General features: G+C 40.9%; 1 protein-coding gene across 3 annotated transcripts in view; it reads left to right on the top strand.

Moving 5' to 3' along the window:
• LOC114929992 (uncharacterized) overlaps positions 1–23,168 on the top strand; it is a 312,459-nt gene that overhangs the window by 135,692 nt on the left and 153,599 nt on the right. Inside the window, exon 1 of one of the 3 annotated variants that reach the window (XM_085489769.1) lies at positions 22,036–22,730. The exons of the other annotated variants lie outside the window; for them this stretch is intronic. Coding sequence (XP_085345895.1) covers positions 22,667–22,730 — 64 coding nt within the window. The 5' untranslated portion in view covers positions 22,036–22,666. Of the gene's footprint in view, positions 1–22,035; positions 22,731–23,168 lie in introns of those variants that run through there. 3 annotated transcript variants of the gene reach the window in all.

Raw genomic sequence — 23,168 nt, 5'->3', positions numbered from 1 at the left:
ATCACATGTAGTGATGTGCGCATCCTCCGATATACGTGTCCCTTTTTTTTTTTCACTTCCTCTCTCTCTCTCTCTCTCTCTTCTCCACCTTCGTTCGCTTCTGCGGACGAAGGGAAACGCGTATAGGGTGGTATTTAAGCGCATATGGGTATAACGTAAACATGGTAGTCTCGCTGGTCTGCGGAATTTGCAACATACGGTCTCGACTCCGGAGGGATGACGCGAGGGAGGTATAATGGCTGGTACCAGGCGATCGTTACGCTGTCGATGCACCCGACAGCGCGTTGCGGCGTCGACACACGAGCGACGACACCGAGAGAGAGAGAGAGAGAGAGAGAGAGAGAAGCGTCATCCTTCTGGTTCTGCGCTCGAGCGCGCGCGCTCTTATCCGCGTTTCTTATCGCGAGCCCAAGTCACATACATATACATACACCGCCGGAAGAGTATTAATTAATGCGCTACGCGCTTCCCCGAAGGATGCATTCGCGCCACGTGCTGCGCGCGGAGAGCATAACCGCGTGCGCGGAATGCATAGGTAAGCGAGAGGGTCCGGAGATAAAATCGCCTTCGAGATAAAAGATTAATCCCGAGTTGCTCTGTTATCCTCTCTTTTCTTCTTCTTCGCTTTCGATTTCCGGCGGGCCGGACAAAAATGGCCGGTCTTAAGTGATTTCTTGTTACGTGCGGTTTCAAACCCTTCCTCTTCGGAACCGCGTCGCAAACGCGCTCGGAAATATGAAAGGCGGACCGGAGCTCTTTTTCGAGCTCCCGGAAGATCGTCGATGATGAATTATTCCGGTCGGTCAGCGTATCCGCGGAAAAATATGGAAGTGATACAAACTCGGGACGCGATGCAACGGAGCGTGTAATCCGGCTCGGTCGATTTCGAGAAAATCGCATCGCAAAGTATGGTATATACCTACATACCTCCACCTTGGTGCATCAGCGTAGAATGCACTCGGTAAAAATACACTTTTCGATTGTTTATGTTGCGGGGGAAAGAAGAAGCTATCGAAGGGGATTCTAAACGCCGTCCTGTTTCATCGATAAAACATCATTTTTGCGCACCCTTTTCTCTTTATTGCTTCAACAGAATAATAAATGTTCTTTCATGGGTAAAGTTTATATAGAAACAAAGGACCTACCAATTTTATGTTGAGAAGAAATATTTTTTAAGGCGTTTAGGATCCCCTTAAAGGGATACAAGACTGTTTGATCGATAAATATTATTTTTATTTAATTATTTATTGGCTGTACATAATGAAAAATCCTTTACTAGAATTAAAGTATTCATAAGAACAAATCCGAGGCGCTATGTATGAATATTTAAAATCAAGAAAGTTAATTAGTTTTCTTATCGTTTAGGTTAGGTTGATCTAATGCAAAAGACCGATAAGAAAACTAATTATTTAGCTTTCTTGTTTTTTTATATACATGTACAATAATCCAATTCTTTAATACTTTATTTCTAAATTCCCCTTGAAGGGATGCTGACTATCTGTTTTTTCGAAATAAATATTATTTTTTATTAACTACTTCTTAGCTATGCAGAATGAAACATCCTTTACTAGAATTAAAGTATTCCTAATAAGAAACCTGGGCTACTATATATTTATATATATATATATAAAAATCGAGGAAATTAAATAATTAGCTTTTTATCTCTTGCATTAGATCAATCTAACTTAAACGAAACTAAGAAAACTAATTATTTTCTCCGTTTCTTTTTATACGCACATATAGTAGCCCAGATTATTTTTGTTATTACGAATAAATTTTAATAAAGAATTTTTCATTCTGTATAGCCCACGGTTTTATATACAGATCAAGACACTCATTAAAACAAAGTATAAACAAATGTAACCAATATGGCGGCCAACTCAGGCCTGTCATATAATAATATATTTCACTATTTTTAAATAACTTAGTACAAACTATTCTTAATATTTAATATTTATTCCGACGGTTTTTTAACCGTGTTGTCAAGAACTGTCAAAATAAAATCTGTGCTGGGACACATTGAATAAATCGGCCTGAGTTGGCAGCCATATTAGTTACATTCTGTTACGTTTGAAGTGTCCTAACCTGTATATAAGACCGTATAGTGAATAAAGAGTGAAATGAAAATAATATTAGTCGATGAATCAATCAGCCGTAGTCGGCATCCCTTTAAGCAGCATTCGCTATCTAGATCTACAACTGTCAAAGAACTGTCAAAATAACAAAAATCTGCGCTGGCACACATTGAATAAATCGGCCTGAGTTGGCAGCCATATTTGTTACATTTTGTTACGCTTGAAGTGTTCTAACCTGTATATAAGACCGCATAGTCAATAAAGAGTGAAATGAAAATAATATTAGTCGATAAACCAATCAGCCGTAGTCGGCATCCCTTTAAGCAGCATCCGCTATCTAGATCTACAACTGTCAAAGAACTGTCAAAATAACAAAAATCTGCGCTGGCGCACATTGAATAAATCGGCCTGAGTTGGCAGCCATATTTGTTACATTCTGTTACGCTTGAAGTGTTCTAACCTGCATATAAGACCGCATAGTCAATAAAGAGTGAAATGAAAATAATATTAGTCGATAAACCAATCAGCCGTAGTCGGCATCTCTTTAAGCAGCATTCCGCTATCTAGATCTACAACTGTCAAAGAACTGTCAAAATAACAAAAATCTGCGCTGGCGCACATTGAATAAATCGGCCTGAGTTGGCAGCCATATTTGTTACATTTTGTTACGCTTGAAGTGTTCTAACCTGTATATAAGACCGCATAGTCAATAAAGAGTGAAATGAAAATAATATTAGTCGATAAACCAATCAGCCGTAGTCGGCATCCCTTTAAGCAGCATCCGCTATCTAGATCTACAACTGTCAAAATAACAAAAATCTGCGCTGGCGCACATTGAATAAATCGGCCTGAGTTGGCAGCCATATTTGTTACATTTTGTTACGCTTGAAGTGTTCTAACCTGCATATAAGACCGCATAGTCAATAAAGAGTGAAATGAAAATAATATTAGTCGATAAACCAATCAGCCGTAGTCGGCATCTCTTTAAGCAGCATTCGCTATCTAGATCTACAACTGTCAAAGAACTGTCAAAATAACAAAAATCTGCGCTGGCGCACATTGAATAAATCGGCCTGAGTTGGCAGCCATATTTGTTACATTTTGTTACGCTTGAAGTGTTCTAACCTGCATATAAGACCGCATAGTCAATAAAGAGTGAAATGAAAATAATATTAGTCGATAAACCAATCAGCCGTAGTCGGCATCTCTTTAAGCAGCATTCCGCTATCTAGATCTACAACTGTCAAAGAACTGTCAAAATAACAAAAATCTGCGCTGGCGCACATTGAATAAATCGGCCTGAGTTGGCAGCCATATTTGTTACATTTTGTTACGCTTGAAGTGTTCTAACCTGTATATAAGACCGCATAGTCAATAAAGAGTGAAATGAAAATAATATTAGTCGATAAACCAATCAGCCGTAGTCGGCATCCCTTTAAGCAGCATCCGCTATCTAGATCTACAACTGTCAAAATAACAAAAATCTGCGCTGGCGCACATTGAATAAATCGGCCTGAGTTGGCAGCCATATTTGTTACATTTTGTTACGCTTGAAGTGTTCTAACCTGCATATAAGACCGCATAGTCAATAAAGAGTGAAATGAAAATAATATTATTCGATAAATCAATCAGCCGTAGTCAGGATCCGCGAGATCTCAGGATCAGAGATTCTGTCCTACATACATACATAACTCTATCCAACTCCGACGATTAGACAGACATCGTCGTCGCCGTCGCGTCACGTGCGAGGGCGAGGCGTTGATTCGAGCAAACTTAACGACTATCAATGTCGATCAATGGCGCATTTATCCCCTCGCCGCCTGTTACGGGAGAGTTCTATTAGACGCGCTGAAATTTCCAAGTCTCGAGCGTGACGATAAAGCGCTAATTGATATCCGCGCGCAACAATTAGCGCCGAATTAATCGACGGGGGATGTGTAACGATAGGCGGACACGCGTTCGCGGCGCGAATCGATTGATTCAACAAAAGTTTATCGAATAAACAGCACGGTCCATTTAATTAACAACGACTCTCATCGGTTTGTTTATAAACGCGGCCAGGCTGCGGAGCCCGCCGCGCGTTTCACCGACGAGCGAATGAAGTTCGAAAAGTCGTTTCGCAGAACGCGACAGCGATAATATCGGGGGGTGGGGGTGGGGGAGGGGTGGGGGAGGGGGCGCGCAATCAGCCGTTTATTAAAAACGGCACGGAGATATGGTGTCCGGCCGCGTGGCCGGGATAAAATTACGCGAATGCGGATTTATCCCGCCGCCATTTTAAACTGACACGCGCGAAAATGCAATCGAAGTTTCCCCACTTTCCTCTCGTAGGAGGAGAGAGCGCGGTTTAATTAATGTTGGTATTTATCGCGCGGACGGCTGAGTTATTGCGCAGTATAATGACGTGGATTTCATTGCACATTGCAAACTATGGTATAATAAAGCAACGAGACATATATGCAGGATGTATCTGAATGAGTGCGCAAAAATTTTGGGAGATGGTTCCTTGTCGAAAATTAAGGGTGCTTTGTTAGATAAACATATACTCTTATATCCCTCGCTTTTCTATAAAGAGGGAGGGAAAATTAAGTTTTAATTTTTTTTTTTTTTAATTAAATTGCAGACAAATTAAAAATATTTATTTAAAAAAAAAAGGAATTATCTGAAGAAAAGAGAAGCATAATTGTCCGACTTTATAAGACCGAAGGAAAGAGTAATAGACAAATTTTATATTCATTTATAGTCACTTTATGCGGACGTTTATTCTATCATAATAACTAAGAACTTGAAAAGGACTCAAAGGAAGGGTTGAAATGTTGTAATAAGATTAATAAATTGCCAGTTGGTCGACACATATTTCTCAATTATTAATATTTATTAACATTTAAAATAAATTGTTTATATAAAAAATTGCAATTAATTTTCGACAAAAAATTCATCCCCTAAATTTTTTTTCGCACTTATTTAGATACACCTTGTATATATGTATATTTAGGTACCTATATCGCGAGCAAGCACGTTTTTACAAAATCGCTTCCGGATGTCGTGTAAATCCCGTTAAACCGATACGTTCGACAGATCGATTAATGACAGCGCGCGTTTTTCGATATTCCGCTCTACGAGTCACCTCATTTTCGCGTAATCAGTGTGATCATAAAATTCTTCTTTCTCGTTGATTGCGAAACACGCGATAAAAGAATATTTAAAAAAAAAAAATATATAATACTTTTTTTAAACGCTATTAATTATATTTAAAAATAATTCGCGCGAAAGTGCGGGAGAGAGTTCTTTCAGCTTTTTTTCAGCATTTCATAATAATAAATTAATGAATGGTGACTAATTAGATGCGAGTAGATCACTAAAATGTTCGAGGCAAAACAATAATCGAAACGGGAGGCTGGACGATGAAATTACGAAACTTTATCGAATGAAAGCAAAGAGCTCCACTTAATTAAGGTCCGGCAGCGCACACCTCCCCTACACGCCCTCGCGCTAAATTTAAAAATAGTGCCTGATAAATGAATTAATTAGTCCGCTCCAATTAGCCGCCGGTTAATACTGAACCGCGCGCGCGGGTTTTAATGTCGATACACGCGTTAAACGACAAAACCACCGTGAAGGCGATCGATTCGTGGTATATAAAAGCGCGCCGAATGAACGACACGTCGCGATAATTGGGCGTATTTATATGTACCGAATATAGACGCGAAAGGAACTCGTCGTATTCTCTAGCGGAACATTTTCGAAATCTAGTTCGACAGAATTCTAAAGGGATGGGTATTTGTGAAATTTCTTGGGCAGAGAATTTTATTGTCTTACTCCTTTTAGTCTAGTAAAATTAGACTTTGATTTCAAAAAAAAATTAGAATCAAGCTGAATTTTTGTGGAGACCTTCATTTCGATGTTTCAATGAAATCCTGAAAAGTACCCTTAATTTCAGCCAGCGCGTTTTTTTATGCGGGGTAAAAGGGGGTAAAATTAGTTATATATTATCGAAGTATAATTTATTTTTATTCGCGACTATAATCCATCGAGTACCTATATCTTATGTGATACTTATTTAAGTATAATGTATTTATTATTTTGGGAATTAAAAATTCGGAGCAAAAATCACCGAATTAAACGAGTTCGATAATAAGAGAATAAGGTTATTTATTATACATTGATCTTTTACCATATTAATAGATATATTTTGCCGGATTGTATATTTTTGCGTATTTTATATTATATAATTTACTCGACGAAAATAATTGTAAAATCCAACGACATATTTTCGGATAAAATGTATTTTCGAATAAATGTTGCAAATTTTTAATTTTATTTCATATATTTACTCTTATAATGTGATAATCGGTTTAAATCGAAAATGTGTCATTAAGGGGAAGGCAGCAGAAAATGATTAAGAGAAAACATTTCGAGAAATGCATGAGACTTGGCTCTATATTTGTTAGATTTTTGATGAAATCGCCGATTTTCTAATAAATATGTCTCATGTAACTCAAGAGAAAAATATAAGTGCATGGTATTGTTGCAAAAAATATTAAAACGCGAAAACTTGTGGAAATATGTAGAATTGTTTTGCGAATAAAAGATCGTTTGTAGTTCAGTTATTTAAATGACTCACTTGTATCTGTGTATCTTGTAAGCAAGATGCAAGGAAGGATTATTATTTCGGTGTGTAATTCATTATCATATATTATCATACGTGAGAGAGGCTTCTCCTAGCTACGGCATTACGCTAGTTATTCGTCTCATTTCCGCTATTGTGTATTCACTTAGCTTCTTATTTGTTTGCCACAGGCAACTAATGACACAGACAACATTTCGTATCTTATATATGGTATATATATATACAAATAAAAATTAATTATTTATAGTCATTTATAGTCATTTATTTATAGTCTTAAATTTATAATCATTATAGTCATTATTATATAATTTTAATTTATAGTCATTATAGTCATTATTATATAGTCTTAATTTATAGTCATTATTTATAGTCTTAAATTTATAGTCATTGTTTATAGTCTTAAATTTATAGTCATTGTTTATAGTTTTAATTTATAGTCATTTAAACACAATTTATTTGGGCAAATACTTTTGAGTGGTAGTGTACATAATTATGATAGTGTACTTAATTTATAATCAATATAGTCATTATTATATAGTCTTAATTTATAGTCATTATTTATGGTCTTAAATTTATAGTCATTGTTTATAGTCTTAATTTATAGTCATTGAAACACAATTTATTTAGGCAAATTAATTTGGACGAATACTTTTGAGTGGTAGTGTACATAATTAATTTTTAAAGGATAAATTGGGGGTTAGAAGCCAACGCCAGGTAGTCGCGCGAATAGTCTTGAATTTTATTACAATTTAATTGGACATTTTGGCTCGAATTAAGCCATCTTCAGCAATATTACACTGTAAATAATATAACATACTTGAGAATTCTATTATAATTGGAGATACATCTATGGTCGGTATTCATAATCAGGATCTTATATTTAAGATCGTCTTAAATTCATCTTCGGATGCTGCACGGATCATTTCATTGGCTACGGAGTATCTGAAGGTAAACTCAAGATTAAATATAAACCCCGACTATGAATACCGACCTAAGGAAATTATTGGATACGTCTGAGGAGCTAGTCAAAAATAACAGGTTATTTTTTAAAATATCATTAGTGTTAAACCAAGTGGCATTCTGTAAAAATCTCGAACGTGATAATTATTTTTGCTCTTTTAAAATAACGCGAGATTAAGTACGCAAAAAAATATGATATAATATTGCTCGCCCGGCAAAAATAAATTTAATTAAAGCAAACTTTAATCTCTCTTCATCCGGTGCTCTTTGAAACATCAATTTACCGTACAGTCGCGCGCTGCCAAGTTTAGGGTTAACGCTCGACCGTCTCGTCGCGAATCGACGCCAGTCTGGTCTGCTGATTAAAAATTGTGCGGCAATGCGATAAATCAATTGATCGACCGCAATTAGCCGCTCTCTCGTTCGTTAACGCCGACGAGACGCGACGCGGCGCGGAGTCCCGCGTTTCTCCGTAAAAGTGACTCGGCGAACGTCAAAGCGTCGATTAATTAACATCCGCCGTGTTATCTTCTCCCGTGTATACACTCGCGACGACGACGACGACGACGAAGAGGACGAGGCCACGCGGCGGTAACTTTAAAGTTAATCCGCGCCTCGGTTTGCCAACTTAACTCATTCCGCGCCGAGGACCCGGCGCAACTTTTCCGCGGTTACTTTTCCGCTTAAAATAACTTGCCTTAACTCAATTATTTCTCATTAACTTAGCCAGTGCGCGCGCGGCCTTCTTTTTTGTCCCCGGCCAACTTTTCACTACGGTGCACAATGGCTCGCTCGAGGTGGAAGAAAGGCGACCGGGAGGAGGCGAAAGTCCGGGGTGGACGAGAAGGATGTATATATTTGTGTGTGTGTGTGTGTGTGTGTGTGTATACAGGGTGTATCTAAATAAGTGCGAAAAATTTTAGGACATGATTCTTTGATTTAATTTTTTTTCTCAATTTTTGGACAAGTTAAAACAATTTTGTACATATTTTTCATTAATAAAAAGGATATTTGTTAATATCTGTTTTAATCTTCCCACATTGTTATAAGGGGATAAAACCAACAACCCTTATTAAATTTTTTAACGGACGAAGTGCGAAAAATTTTAGGACATGATTCTTTGCCGAAAATTATGAGGTCGAAATTAAGTTTTTAAGACAAATTTAAAAAATGAAACTTGGTGGATATTTTCTATTAATAGAAAGGATATTTATTAATACTTTCTTCATCTTTCTGTATCCATGGCCGTCCGCAGGATTTTTTCCACGGAGAGGCATGATTAATTTTTGTTTCTTATTATTATTATTCCTTAATTTTCTTATTATTTTGTTATTTTAATATTTTTATATTGAATAAAATTGCAAATAAATTCCATGTTCATGCTTGTTTCGTTATAAGGGAATAAAACTAACAATCCCTACTTAATTTTTTATTACAACTTTTTAACAGACCGGAATATGATGATTTAGAAATATACGTCAGAAAGTTTGATTTCTTTAAAAACTTTTTTATGACTTTTATTTTTTTTCGTAAAATCAATAGTTAAAAAAAATATGTTAAGCAAGTATACTCTCTTTAGAAAAGTGTAGCTCCTCAGGGAGGGATGTAAGAATATATGTTTATATAAGAAACCCCTCTTAATTTTTGACAAAGAATCATCTAAAATTTGTCGCACTTATTTAGATACACCCTGTATAAATATATACTCTTATATCCCTTCTTAAGGAGTTATACTTTTCGAAATTCTAAAGAAAGAAGTAAAAATTGTTTTTTTAAATATGAATAAATATCCTTTTTATTGATGAAAAATATCCATCAAGTTTCATTTTATAATTTGTCTGAAATTTGAGAAAAAAAAAATAAAAATTTAATTTTACCTCCCTCTTTAGAAAAGCGTAACTCCTCAGAGAGGGATCTAAGAATATATGTTTATATAAGAAACCCCCCTTAATTTTCGACAAAGACTCATCTAAAATTCGTCGCACTTATTTAGATACACCCTGTATATGTATGGGGACGTATGTAGGATACAGCGAAGCGCGATAAGTACACACATGAAATTACTGTGCTCATGAATGCTCGAAATTAAAAAGTGGAGGATTTCGAATTTACGGGCTTTTCAGATTGCAGAGAGAAAGAGAGAGAGAGGCATAAAAATGGAGAATTATGACTAAACTAAAACTCGGAGAATTATTAAATGTCAATGTACATACGCGAGCTTACAAAAATACTACATGTACTTCAACGCTGCCTCTATAGATCTCCCTTTGTGCACGGGACTTTTGAAAGCTTTTAGCGGAAACGTTCTTATTGCGCGTGTATATCCTACGTATCCGTATCCCAAGGATGATCTTCCCTTACACTTGCGCGCCCCCGTCGTCGTTTCTGCCGACGTTTCGACCAGCGCCTCGCCTTCGCCTTCGCCTGGCGAGAGCGAGATTTACATGAGTAACGCTCATCGCGGCTTTATGGAGCGAAAGTGAGGCGTTCTTATCTGACTTTATGACTCGGTCGGGGGAGAACTCTCGAGGAAAAGTCTCCGAGTGAAATTTAGCGTGTAATATTGAATGCTGATTAGGATCGACGAATGAGAGCGAGTGCCGAAAGACGATGAGAGGGCAATCTCGCGACTTAAAATAGAGATTTATTCCCACTCCCGCGAAATGCGACGAATGCAAAGCGAGAAAGGTCGCAGGAGAAAAGGGCGGACCCATGTGGAAATTGTGTTAAAGCCCCTGATCATTTTTCCTAGCTTTGTTAGGGTCCTAATGTGGAAGCCCATTAAGAACTCTTTAATCAATCTATATTATATATAAGGCCCCTGTTAATTTTTCCTAACTTTGTTAGGGTCCTATAATATGGAAGCCTAATAAGAATCCTTTAAGCCCTCACAATTTTCCACATGTGTTACTGCCAGATTAGGTCTCAGTAGGGCGATATCAGTTTTGAGTAGCTAATTTAATGTATGGTCTAATCAAGGAAACCAGTAAGGGCATTGATAGAGCCTGATCAAGGTAATGGTTATTAATATATATAATGCTATTTGTTTAAAAATTCAATTAGTCGAGTTTTGATCAATAACTGCTACCTTCATCAAGCCTTATCAGAACCCTTATTGGTTTCCTCATTCAGACCATACATTAAATTAGCCCCTCAAAACTGATATCACCTTACTAGGACCTAATGTGGAAATCCCTAATAGAGATCTTTAATAAAAGAAGTATCACCCTTAGCCAGTATTGGTCAATAGATTCTTTTCAACCTTGTGGCCTAATAGGGAGGTTTAAGCCCTGAAAGGCTTCAACACTTTTTAAGGTTGCCCTAACAATTTATTTCCACATGGTAACAAGAGCGGAAGCTCGATCGAGAAGCTAAGAAATATTTCCAGCCACGTTGTAGTTGATATCCTCGTCGATAGCGAAACGCTTAATGCGCCTTTGAGCGGAAACGTCGTCGTCGTCGTCGGAATCGAGACGAGCCGGCGGAACAGCGAGAAAGAAAACGAAATAAGAACACGTTACAAAGGAGGGTTGAGAAGGAGCGGGTGGAATTATCTTTGAAAGTTAAAGCTGGCTCGTGCTCTCTCGCGGATCGATTCGCGCGCTGCGAGCCTCTGCAATTTAACTGCGCGATCCATTCTTCCCCCTTTGCACCATCCTCCTCTTTGCTCTCTTCTTTCTTTTTCCCCGGTATAAAAAGGGGCCCCGCGCGCGCGCGATCTTAATTCCAGTTATTAAATCTTTCAGTCGACGCGGACGAGCGCGGCTCGGGCACGCTTGTGTTCTAGTTGCCATGAATAGATGTTTACTTATTACAATTATACTTTATAATAACTTCCTCTCCTTCGTTCCCCTCCGCTTCTTTCCCTCGTCTAGCATTTTGCCGACAGAAAGATAGAGAAGAGCAGCTTCTTCCTGCCTCTCAACTTTGCTGTTGAGAGTGCAGTTTTGCCCTCTTTCTGTGAAACCCGGACGTCACCGTCGCCACTGCTGGACCAAACTTTGACACAAACGCGGCCGACCGTAATAATAAATATAATATTCATACGTCACCCGAGCTTAAGAGAGAGAGAGAGAGAGAGAGAGAGAGAGAGAGAGAGAGAGAGAGAGAGAGAGAGAGAGAAAGAGACGGTAGGATAGTTGCAGAGCGGAAAATAGCGCGTGTTTTAGCATCGCAATAACTAGGTATTTAAGTCGGTCGAAGGGATCTCTCTCTCTCTCTCTCTCTCTCTCTCTCTCTCTCTCTCTCTTTGATCATTTAACAGGCCTTGTAAAAAGAGAACGCAAATAATTCCAGAGATAGGTCATAATTTACATGCCACAGTCGGAAATTGAAATAATAATCTGGATCACTTGTACCCGAGTTATTAATATATGTTCTTGTTTTTAAATAATTAAATATAATTTAATCCCTCAAACTCGATAGAATATACATGCGCATGTATATTCTATCGAGACGGAAAATAAATCAAATATCCAAGTGAGGAATTAAATTATATTTATTTATTCATGTGTAGTACATAAAATACTGGACATCCCAGAATTATTGAATCACCCGTTAATTGCGGATTCTTGGGATTATTTGAAAACGATTTTTCCTGCAGTGTCGAAGCATTAATAATTTTCGAGTTATTAAGCGATTGAAAATAAACTAAAGTTTTCCGCAAACTAAGCCTTGTAGAAATAAAATATTAGCAAAACTACACGGAGAGAATTTTCTCTTAGATTTTAGCATGTGAAAATTATGGTATTCGTGGGACAATATGGAATAAAAAATATGAATATGTACATAGTAAAATTAATCGAACATTTCATATCTTATTGTGGTAGATATTAATATTTTTATTGTGGTAAAAGTATTAATCGAAGAAACTCTTGCAATATTCTTCCAATACCACGATTATCATGATTTTCAGGATAAATTTTAAGGAAAAATTCTCTGTGTATTTTTTAATTAATTTCAGATCGAATTTAATTAAATAAAATTTTAATTCAAAGTTTATTAGTTACAAAGATAAATGACTCTCAATATATTTTCGTTGAGGAAAGCTCTCCAAATAATCTTAGGAATCTCTCATAAAGTGATCCAGTAAGTCTGGGACATCCTGTACATACATTCCCTCTAGAATATCTCAAAATAAACATTAACTATGGACATCCGCAGGATTTTTTCCAGAAGTACAGTTAATTGTTTTTTTGTTTTTTAATTTTTGTTCTTTCTTAATTTTTTTAATTTTTTGATTATTTGATTTTATTTCCATTTTTTTATATTAAATATTCGAATAAATTTTCAAAAGGAAAGCAAATGCTTAATTTTCCATCATAACCATGGACATAGGATTTTTTCCAGAAAGGAGTATAGTTAATAGTTAATAGTTTTTTTTCTTAATTTAAAAAAATTTATTTTGTTTTATTTTCATTTTTTTTATATTAAATATCCCAATAAATTTTCAAAAGGAAAGCAAACGCTGAATTTTTCCCCTTTGCGGACGCCCATGACATTGACATAAACTTTTGCACAAGACGATATCGCGAAAATGCTTACAAATCGTCTAAAAAAAAAAAAAAAAAAAAATTACAAGCTAAAGAGTCTCGAGATTAGAGATGCCATTAGGTCACGTGAGATATAACACAGACGGATAGATTCCAATTGAAATCCCAGTGAAAGGGTTAACGTCAGCGAATCTGGATACAACGCATCGACTTGCCGCATCGCATGCAACGTTCTCGTAATAGCTGCCGGGCGGATCGCATCCCCGCGAGCGAGCTGCTTCCTGCCGCGTTGCGAACTCGCGCTCTCTCGCGTGCGCGCGCGCGCGCGCGAGCGCGAGTTACAGGGTGCGTCTTTGCTACGCGCCAGCTACCCCGGGGCGTCGCGGCGTCCGCCGCACTATACCTGCCTGCCTGCCGAACTTGGCGTGCACAAAGCAGGCATGCCATCACTTTGTAACGATAAACTCGGCATAAGGTTTGTCAAAGCTAATTGGATGCGACTCCTCGCGTATACACATTGTATTGATTGCGATACTCTCGAAATGTACAAATTCGCGAGGGCGCCCGCGCGATTCATTGACCCGGATATCGCTTGTTCGTCGTCGTCGTCGTCGACGACGTCGTCGTATTCCTTCCCGGGGGATATATACTCCGTCATATCGGTTCTTTTACTCAGGAAGAGAGGGAGAGACGACCGGTGGATCTTGATCGGATTCTCTCTCTCTCTCGGCGAGGAAATCGAATTTACCATACTCTCGCTATAAATATGACGGAGGGAAAATATTTGCGATATTCTTTATTTGCACGTTAGGGACGCTTTCGTATCGTCGACTCGAAATCGAATTACGTGCGATTTTTTTTTCTTTATAATCTTCCGTAAAATAAGTTTGCTCGACGCGTTGACTGCAATAAGTATCGCACACTTTTGTATGTGTTTGGACTTTATATACGCATTCCAAAATGTTTACTCTCGCGTTCGACGGAATAGGATTTTTCAATTTCATGTTGCGCGCGTCGGGGTCTGAAATTAAAACGCGTCATTTTTTTCCTCCTCCCCACCTGTAATTACACTGTAATTTATCACGAAACGGCTAAATGCTCTTCCCGTCAGAGTGCACCAGATCCATACTATTACGCGATAATCTTCATTTAAATAACTGCGCGGAATTTCTTTTCAAACACCCCATTCCCCGTTATTATATTTATTACCTTTCAATTATTCAATCCGGATTAAAAAGGGCAATAACGGGGACGCGGAGGAAAGGCAAAAGGGAAAGAATTGTGCCGCGTAATGTCAGAAATAAAGGGAAAAAAAGAGAACACACATAAATGCAAGAGCGAGCGATCTTGACTCGGCGCTCGTTTCAACCTCGTGCCAACATTACACGCACGTGTGCCCCCTCTTAGTCTCTCCTATGTGTGTGTATGTATGTGTGTGTGTGCTTCCGTGTATATTACAGGTATAGCAGCCCCGTTAACTCCATTTTCGCGTGTACCGCTTCTGTGAACGAGCTCCGATAGCGCGCAGTCAAATAATGGCGCACGAAAAGTGGCCGACGCGCGCTATTAGAATTACACGCGCGTAATGATAAGAGTATATGCATATATACCGATAAGGGAGAAATAGGGAGAGAGGGTTGTTCTTATCATTCCTCATCTCCGATGGGATTATATTTACATAACGCGTATCACGACACATCAAGATTCCAACATCTCTTTTCGCGTTTTTCTTCCCTCTTGTCTCCCAGCGAGATATCGCGGCATTCCGACGCGTCACGTCTGCAATCGTCGGCGGATATTTTTCATTTCGCGCGGATCCCTTCCGACCAACCCTTCACCGGGCGCTTTAAAGTATTACTTATCCCGGATTTTATCCGCCCGACCGATCCCGGGTCAGATCAATCACTTATTCGTGATCGATCGCGTAACGCTTTAAGGATGTTTATAAGAGAGGTGTAGGGTGATACACTCGTGCAATTCCCGATGACACGATGATGCGAGAGCCGTGTATCTCATGTATGTACATTAATATTCACACATCTGTATGTACTTGTGCGTAAAATTATATTTTCGCTTCAAGGATTTAATCGTATCGTACGGATGCCTCTTTATCGCGAGCGGATTAGCGTGCACGCGAGTTTCGCTCCACGGTTTGTCGCGACAACTAATTAACAAGTGTATAAATAAGGGCGCCGAGTTACGCGAATGTATATAACGGCCGGACTCTGGTAATGATTATTTTTAGCTTACTCCAACTCTCTCGCGCTTCTCTCCTCTTTTTATACATCTCGAGAAACGGGTCACCCGCGGCTGGCGCGAAATCGTTGTAGCGCGGAGCGCCACAATTCTTGATATTAAGAGAGGAACAAGTGTATGACATATTACTTTGAAGTTACATTTAAATCGCGGTCTTAATTTCCTGCGGAAACAAAGCGCCTCTCGCGCGCGCTTCGCGATTCCGACGTAAAGAAAAGAAAAAAAAAAAAAAAAAGGAGGAAGGAAAGAAAGAAAAAAAGAAAGAGAAAAGAAAGCAGCGGCAAGTTTTTCTCGCGCTACCCTTTTCCCGGCTTATTATTTGCGTTAAAACGAATTTTATGTATCCGCGCTCTCGCACTCTCGCACTCGCGCACTCGCGAGTGAGTGCTCGGCAAGTTCGGTGCGTGCTTTACGACAACGGGGTAGTAGTAACAATGGCGCGGTGCTTTTTCATGATAAAGGGTTATGACCTGCGCTTTGAACTTTTATAAAGGACGTTCCAAGTTTTGGAAGGCCGCGTGAACGCCAAAACGCGTCTTTGAAACATCGTGAGACTTCCGGTCGGGTTTCGAGTATTGCTATACGGAGAACGAGGGAATGTAAACCGAAGCGGGTCTCGTGTATTATCTACCCGATGCTTCGTAAATGTACGCAAATATGTCACATCCAGCGTTAGTCGCTGGAGATTTCGAGAAGGAGGTGGTGCGGTGTACAGGGAGGAAGAGGAAGCTGCGGTAGCAACAACTGCGAAACGATATGCGGAGTCTCGTTCTGTCGAACAAGAATTCAGGTCGTCCCCGGTAAATATCTAAAATATTATTTCCGCGCGCGCAGCTTTTACACAGTGCGGAATATTTTTCGCCGAAGGCGAATTCAACGCGGATTCGCCATTTTGCCTTTCACGTTCTAATTAACAGCGGCAGTGTAAACACACGCAAGACGAATATAAAAGCTCCGGAGAATTTTTTGAATTTATGTACGTCTTCGTATGCCGTTTTCAAGCCTACTTTCCGTCTCTCTCTCTCTCTCTCTCTTTTCCATTAAATATTTCAGAATACAAAGAGCAGGAGGGAGACACGGAGAGATGTACAAATTTTCGCGAGCTTTTCTCGACTCGTCTCTTTCACAGCTGACACATTTTAAATATTTGATATACCTACATGTGTTTTGAAGTGCTCTTATTTTGTACGTGTTTTTGAAAATGAACATTTAACTTTCAACAAGAATTACAATGTTCTTTTTCAAGTGAATCGAATCAACCGTAAAATGGCGTTTATAAATCGACGCGTCGCGTTTAATTAATAACCGAATTTTGCTCGTCTAATACGACGACCGCGCTTATTGTTATCTCGAGCCGACAACCCGGTCTCGCGTTTAGCTCCAGATACGAAGACGGGGGCTGAATTTCGTATTCAAAGTTCTTCATCGCGACTCCCTCACTCGCCGCCATCTTCAAGATAAACGGCTCATATATTCCCGGATGTAATTCCGGGGCGGCAGACGCGGGTGTGCTTTCGGCGGAAAAACTTGGCACGTTCAAGGACGAATGTTGGTTCCACGCGACAACTAGCGCTCTCCTTTCGCGCGACATTTTCCGTCGCTTTGTTCTTCCTCGCGGCGTAGACTTCCGGCCACGTTTTTACCACGTCCTGTCGACGTTCCGGTCGTTCCTGTGAAAAGCCAGCAGCTCGTCGAGCGAGAGAGAGAGAGAGAGAGTGCGCTGCAATTTGATGTATGGCTTGTTGGGCCAGCTAAGTTTGCTCGTTGCAAAGATGTCGTTGACCCGCTACTATTACGCTAGATAGGATTAACCCATCCGTCCGTCCTCGCCACGGGCGGGTAGACGTGTGTATATACGTATACATACGTGTGTATATATATATACCTGCGTGTATAACTCCCTTCCCGAATATATATATATATATACACTCTGCAACGTTACTGGGGAAGCGTGCACGGTTAGCGCGCTCGTTAGCGGTCTCTCCGAGTGCCTGAAACCCTGAAATTTCCATATTCGCGTACGACGAGACCCGGCCGGATTTTTAGCGCTTCATCTGTTTGTCTCTGACTCTGACTGACCGGGCAGTTTTCGTTCCGGCGAACGCAATCGAGTTAGCCGATGTGTCGCGCAAATCACTTGAAATTACGGTTCCGCGAAAAAGAGAGAGACCTATTCGTGCGCCATCAGCGAGCAGTTGGGGCTCCCGAAATTTGTTATACTTTATTCATTTATTTATTCCGCGCGATCTGCCGACTGGATGTTGGATTTCATTTTTTTTTTTTTTTGCCAACTCTTTGATTCGTATTTAAGGGAATGCTGACCATGTCTGTTTTATCGATCGAAAAGGTGAGATTAGATTCGACTATAATTGGATATACGAATGGTTTACTCTTGAAATTATGATATCCCTTCCCCCATTTGTTAATATTAATGCTTTAATTGTCCAAAGGATTTATCAATCTGTATAGTCAATCAAAATATAAGCACGAACTCGTAATTTTATAAGTTCAAGTGCCTATATTTTGATTGATTGGACAGATTGGTAAATCCTTTGGACAATTAAAGTATTAATATTAACAAATGGGAGGTATATAGGGTGTTGAAAAAAAAGGGTGTTACATATTTTGAGAACGGAGAGTGTTGACCAAAATGAGAAAAAGAGATCTAATAAATATGAGTCCTACAATTAATATCCTTAAGGGAACGCTAACCAAATATGCTTTATCGATCGAAAAAGTAAGATTAGATTCGACTACTTTATTGACTGTACGAATTGTTTATTCTTGAAATTATGATGCCCCCCAATTTGTTAATATTAATACTTTTTGCCCAAAGGATTATATTAGGATTACAAAGAATTATACTAACAAACTGGGAGGCATCAGAATCTAACTTCACTTTTTTGATCGATAAAACATATTTGGTCAGCAAGGGGATCATTTTAATACACCTTTTTCTCTTTATTGATTGAATTGGCGGAAAGAAAATTTGTTTAACATATTGTACCTTAATCGTGGAGAAACATGAATTATTCTATTGAATCAATAAAAAGAAAAAGTTTGATCGATAAAACAAAACTGCGTTTAGAATCCCCTTCTAAATAAGAGACCTACTTTAGTCTTTATTGGTCATACGCGACCACATACCACCACATCAATTTGATTCGGGCTAACTACTACGTAATTTCATCATGTTCGCGACGTCATCAACGTCTTGGAGAATTACGTCCCGCAAGGCTGCATCCTTGTACTCCACCACTGCGCAAACACCGTAGCCGCGATTGTTGCGGCTCCCTTAATGTTTGTGTCTCGTGCCGAGTATCAAATAACTTCGTTACACTCTCGCGGTATCGACACTCCGATACGTCAATTGCGCCGTTGCCGGAATTACGCTCCGGACTATAATCGCGAACCTTATATACACTACCTGTAATTGAAGAAAATTCGCCGAGCGTGTATGTACTTTTAATCCAGCTCTATACACACACACATATATATATATACATTCTACGATATCGCGAAATTACAGTCTTATCGATGACACGAGCGAGATAAGGGAGAGACCTCCTCCTTAGAAACGCACTCCCACCCCAGAACACGAAATTAGGATTCGGCCTACATACATGTCCGCGTCTATTATCATACGGCGCGCGATAACCAGGCGGAACGTCCGATCGAGTAATTTCATTACACGTCGACGCGGGTCCCGCGCGGCCTCTGTACGGGCGCGAAAGGGGAATCGCCGTGTCCTCGCTGTCGGTGTTGACTGGCGACGCGGCTGGTCACGATAGACCGCGACAATGGTATCGGGCCAACGTCTATCTCCCTGTCGCATCGCTAGTCCCGTCGTTAGTCTCTCGGCGCGCGGGCGGACCCTTAATCTGATACTCTCCCGTAACACAATACATGTGTGTGTGTGTGTGTGTGTGTATTGTGCGCGCGTATGTACACGTGTCCCACAAACCGAGAGGGAGACAAACGACTCCCTTGTTCGTTCGGGGATTTCGGGTCCGCGCGTAAACGGAAGCTCTCGCTTGCGGAATCGCGTGTTTTGACCCGCGACGGCGCGGCGGGAAACCAGGACGGACGTGTCGGACGCGAAGACGAGGTGGCCGGGGGATGGAATCGGACGGGGGGTTGCTGCTGCAAGACAGGGTGACGCGGGCGAATAGTGCGGTTCTCTGATTACTTCGGAGGGATTTACGGATACGGAAAGCGCGATGCTAGGAGCTCAAGGGCTTCGTGTTTCCGAAATAAAGGAAGGAGGAAGCCAGGGGTGGCGAGAGGGTGGGAAGGGGTGAGCCAGGGAGAAAAGTGTGCCAGTGAGTAATTATTTCTTTTTCAGTTTTTTTCTTTTTCTTTTTCTTTTTTTTTTCCACCGCGCGCACAGTACGAGATGTAAGAATCGCGCCCCGGGTTGTTTCGAATTAACTGACTCTTGAAACACAAGGGGATAAATGTATGGGAAAAAAAAAAATGTGCGCGGGTTGATGTAATTTTCGTGAAATTGCAATCAATCGCGATTAATTACGCAGTTATCGTAATAGGGGTTATTGAAAGCAGACTAGTGGTGATTATTATTATTATTATTATTATTATTATTATTATTGTTATTATTATTATTAGCAGTAATTTATATATCGGGATATGCGTGGTATTTGCGAATTAATTGCAACTCTAGCCAGAAGCGTTTCGACGCTTAAGAACTCCCGCAAACTGGATCTCAATATTTTGACAGGTCAATAAGAGGATCTTGCGGAAAAGTGGGGCCCCGCGTATCCTATAAATCCGTCACAGGATAGTTGTACCTGACGTCCGCAAACACAACATTGCTTTTCATGCTCCACATACATCTATCTGTTTGCCCTAGTCGCGGAGAGGAGCGAAAAGTGCAGGTATTGATCGAGCGAATGCATTTTTCCCGGCGATGCCCGCCTTTGATTTTTGATATTACAAATTCTCATTACGTATCCCTCGTATTTTACTCGGCGGCGCACGCGCGCGCGCACACACACACACACACACACATATATATATATATAGACGCGTATGCACGCACACAGGCCTCGGTCCTTCTCTACGATTACATCCCTCGCCGCTCTCATTCGGTTTACTACGCCTTCAGGTGCAACCTGACGCCGTACATGCTAGATGGAATTCGATATAAGCGTCCCTTGAACACGGAATCATTTAACACGAGGTGGCGGAGAAGTAACTGAAACACTTCCAGCTCTTATTTCTCAAAGGTTTTGTGATCCTTTTACTCGCTGCAATCAAAAAAATTCTTATTGCAGCTCCATATGTTCTCAACTTGGCTTGGTAATGCATCGTCTCTCTTTGATACATCTTTCTATAAGGCACTTGGAAACGCGCGAGGCAATCTTGATGCCTCGCAGACAAGATTTCGCAATGTATCACTATATATACATATATATATATAGAGAGAGAGAGAGTACGGTAAATATGTATTTGACTTGGTGCCACATAACTTAAAGTTCGAAAGAAAAACGTTCCATACAACTCGGCGCATTTATATCGAATTCGCTCGAATGTAGACCGCATTACGAAAGAGTTTAACCGGAGTTTAAGTGATACCGAGAAGAGTGTAGTGGAAGGGGATTAACTTTTCGGGCCCCGCTAAAATCGAAACGATACAGACAGCAGCTTCGATGTATCCTACTCCTTTCCCACGGACTGAAGGAATACTTAACTTTAACTGCGGATGTGTGTGTGTGTGCTTTTACTCACTCGGAGTAGGGGCGCTTAGACTCTTAATAGAATACCGATACTTTCAGCCAGTCATTCGATATCGCGCTACAAGATATCCGAGGCCATCTTCCTCCGAAAGTATCGATATCTTATTTGTAACAATTTCTCTCGACAAGAAGAAAAAATAAACTCAATCAATGCATTGATATTTACCGTCAAATTTTGGCACTCCAAATTATTTGAAATTGATAGCAAAGAGAGGACATTATTTTTTGGCATGTTTCCAATTTTCGCCATCATGTATTTTCGTGATTAACCCTTAAATTAAAATCCTATTAAAGCAAACTCAATCTTTTTTTTCCCGATATCCGCAAAGCTTAGTTTATTTTCAATCCCTTATCATGGAGGAAAAATTGTCTCCAAATTATCCCCGGAATCTATCGTTAACAGGTGTGCACCGCTAGATTTCTGAGACACCCTGTATATTATTTTTTTTCCGACACTATACTCGTCTCATATCCAGATATGCTTTCTATTCCGGATCTATCTATACCTCGCAATCGCAATATCGAAAGCGAGGCATCTCTGCCAAAACTAGTCAGCGTCGAAAGCGCAAAGTATTCTAGAGGGATACTTCGAAACGCAACGAGCGCATTCCTATCCGCACCCTGCACTCGTAGACTCGTCTTACGTCGTTGCGTAGAGTGCGGCTCCCGCACAGGCGCCCGCGGAAACCTCCTTCCCTCACCCTTCCGTTCGGGTTTGTTCGGGGGGGTTCCCCTATCTCGGTCGCGCGCGCTTCCCCAACATCGGGCACTCTCGGGCGCGCGCGTGCGAACGACCGAGAGAGAGAAAAAGGAGTGGGAGGGGTTGGTTACACCAGTGTGCCGCGCCGCGTGGGTGGAGGGGAGCGCGTCCCGCTTCCCCACGTTTTCCGAAGCCCCGTAGGGCTTCGCCGAGCCGCCACTACTCCGCACTCACGCGATCACCGTGGGGCACGAGAGCGGTGCAGCGCTCTCTCTCACTCTTCCTCTGCGCTCCCCCTCGAATGCCTTCTCGCCGCTGTGGCACCCGCTATTTCCGCGCGACGCGTGCTCGCCGCACGATCGGGACGCGTGTTGTGCCCCCGTCGTCGTCGTCAGAGGGTTGACAGTGGCAGTGAGTGCGCCGCGGTGCCCCTCGAAAGAGTGCTGCTCTCTCAGTCGGCGCGCGGAACTCGCGGCGAGCGAAGGAGAGAGAGAGGACAGATCGCCTCGAAATTGCACATCGTATTGGAGCGAGTGATTTTTTTTTTTATGTGAATCTATCTCGTCCCACGCGGAAAGAGAGAGAGAGAGAGAGAAGGTGGAATTGTGCGCGATCGGAGAAACACGGAGTTACGGAGTGCGGTTGATCTTCGATCGCACACATACACACACGTTCCCTGTGCGAGAACCACGTTGTCTGCGTGTCCCGTTAACTCTCGTCTCTCTTCCCTCAGAGCAGGTGAGGAACTCCTATAGAACTCGACTCCCGGAGACGGCAAGAAATCAGCCTGGATCATCATGGATTGGACCCGTGGGATCGGTCTGACCAGCGTGTTATTGTTCTATCTCGGATGGATCGGGGGTAAGTGTGCGTTGCATTGCACAGTATGTTTTGCACTTCTACCACCGCCGTTTGGTTTTTGCGTCGACCCCCGGCGCCTCGTGCGCTGACGCATGCAATCGGTGCCTTTGTCGAACTCGCGTTCCGTTAGAGTGGGAAATCTCTCTCTCTCTATATATATATATATATGAACGAGACGTGTTCGTCGCGCTGCTCTCGATCGATTCGATTAATCGTCGACGATCCGCGTCGGGAATGCGCGGCGTTTCGGATATCCGCCGGGGCCTGCTTAACCATCGCGGGACGCGCTGTTTTGCTTTTGTTCGCAACGTCGATGGCCTATTTGCGGCCGCTATTATATGAGCGCTTCGCGATAACGCGCACGTCCAGTCCGCTATCTGGAAGGTAGCCATCGGAAATTGTTGGAACCACGTATAGGGGGTGGGAAGGAGGGAATCG

This window comes from Nylanderia fulva, unplaced genomic scaffold (assembly GCF_048542155.1).
Source record: "Nylanderia fulva isolate GAGA-0341 unplaced genomic scaffold, ASM4854215v1 Scaffold9, whole genome shotgun sequence".
Taxonomy (NCBI): domain Eukaryota; kingdom Metazoa; phylum Arthropoda; class Insecta; order Hymenoptera; family Formicidae; genus Nylanderia; species Nylanderia fulva.
The sequence above is the reverse complement of the archived record's forward strand: the minus strand, read 5'-3'. Positions and strand labels throughout refer to the sequence as shown.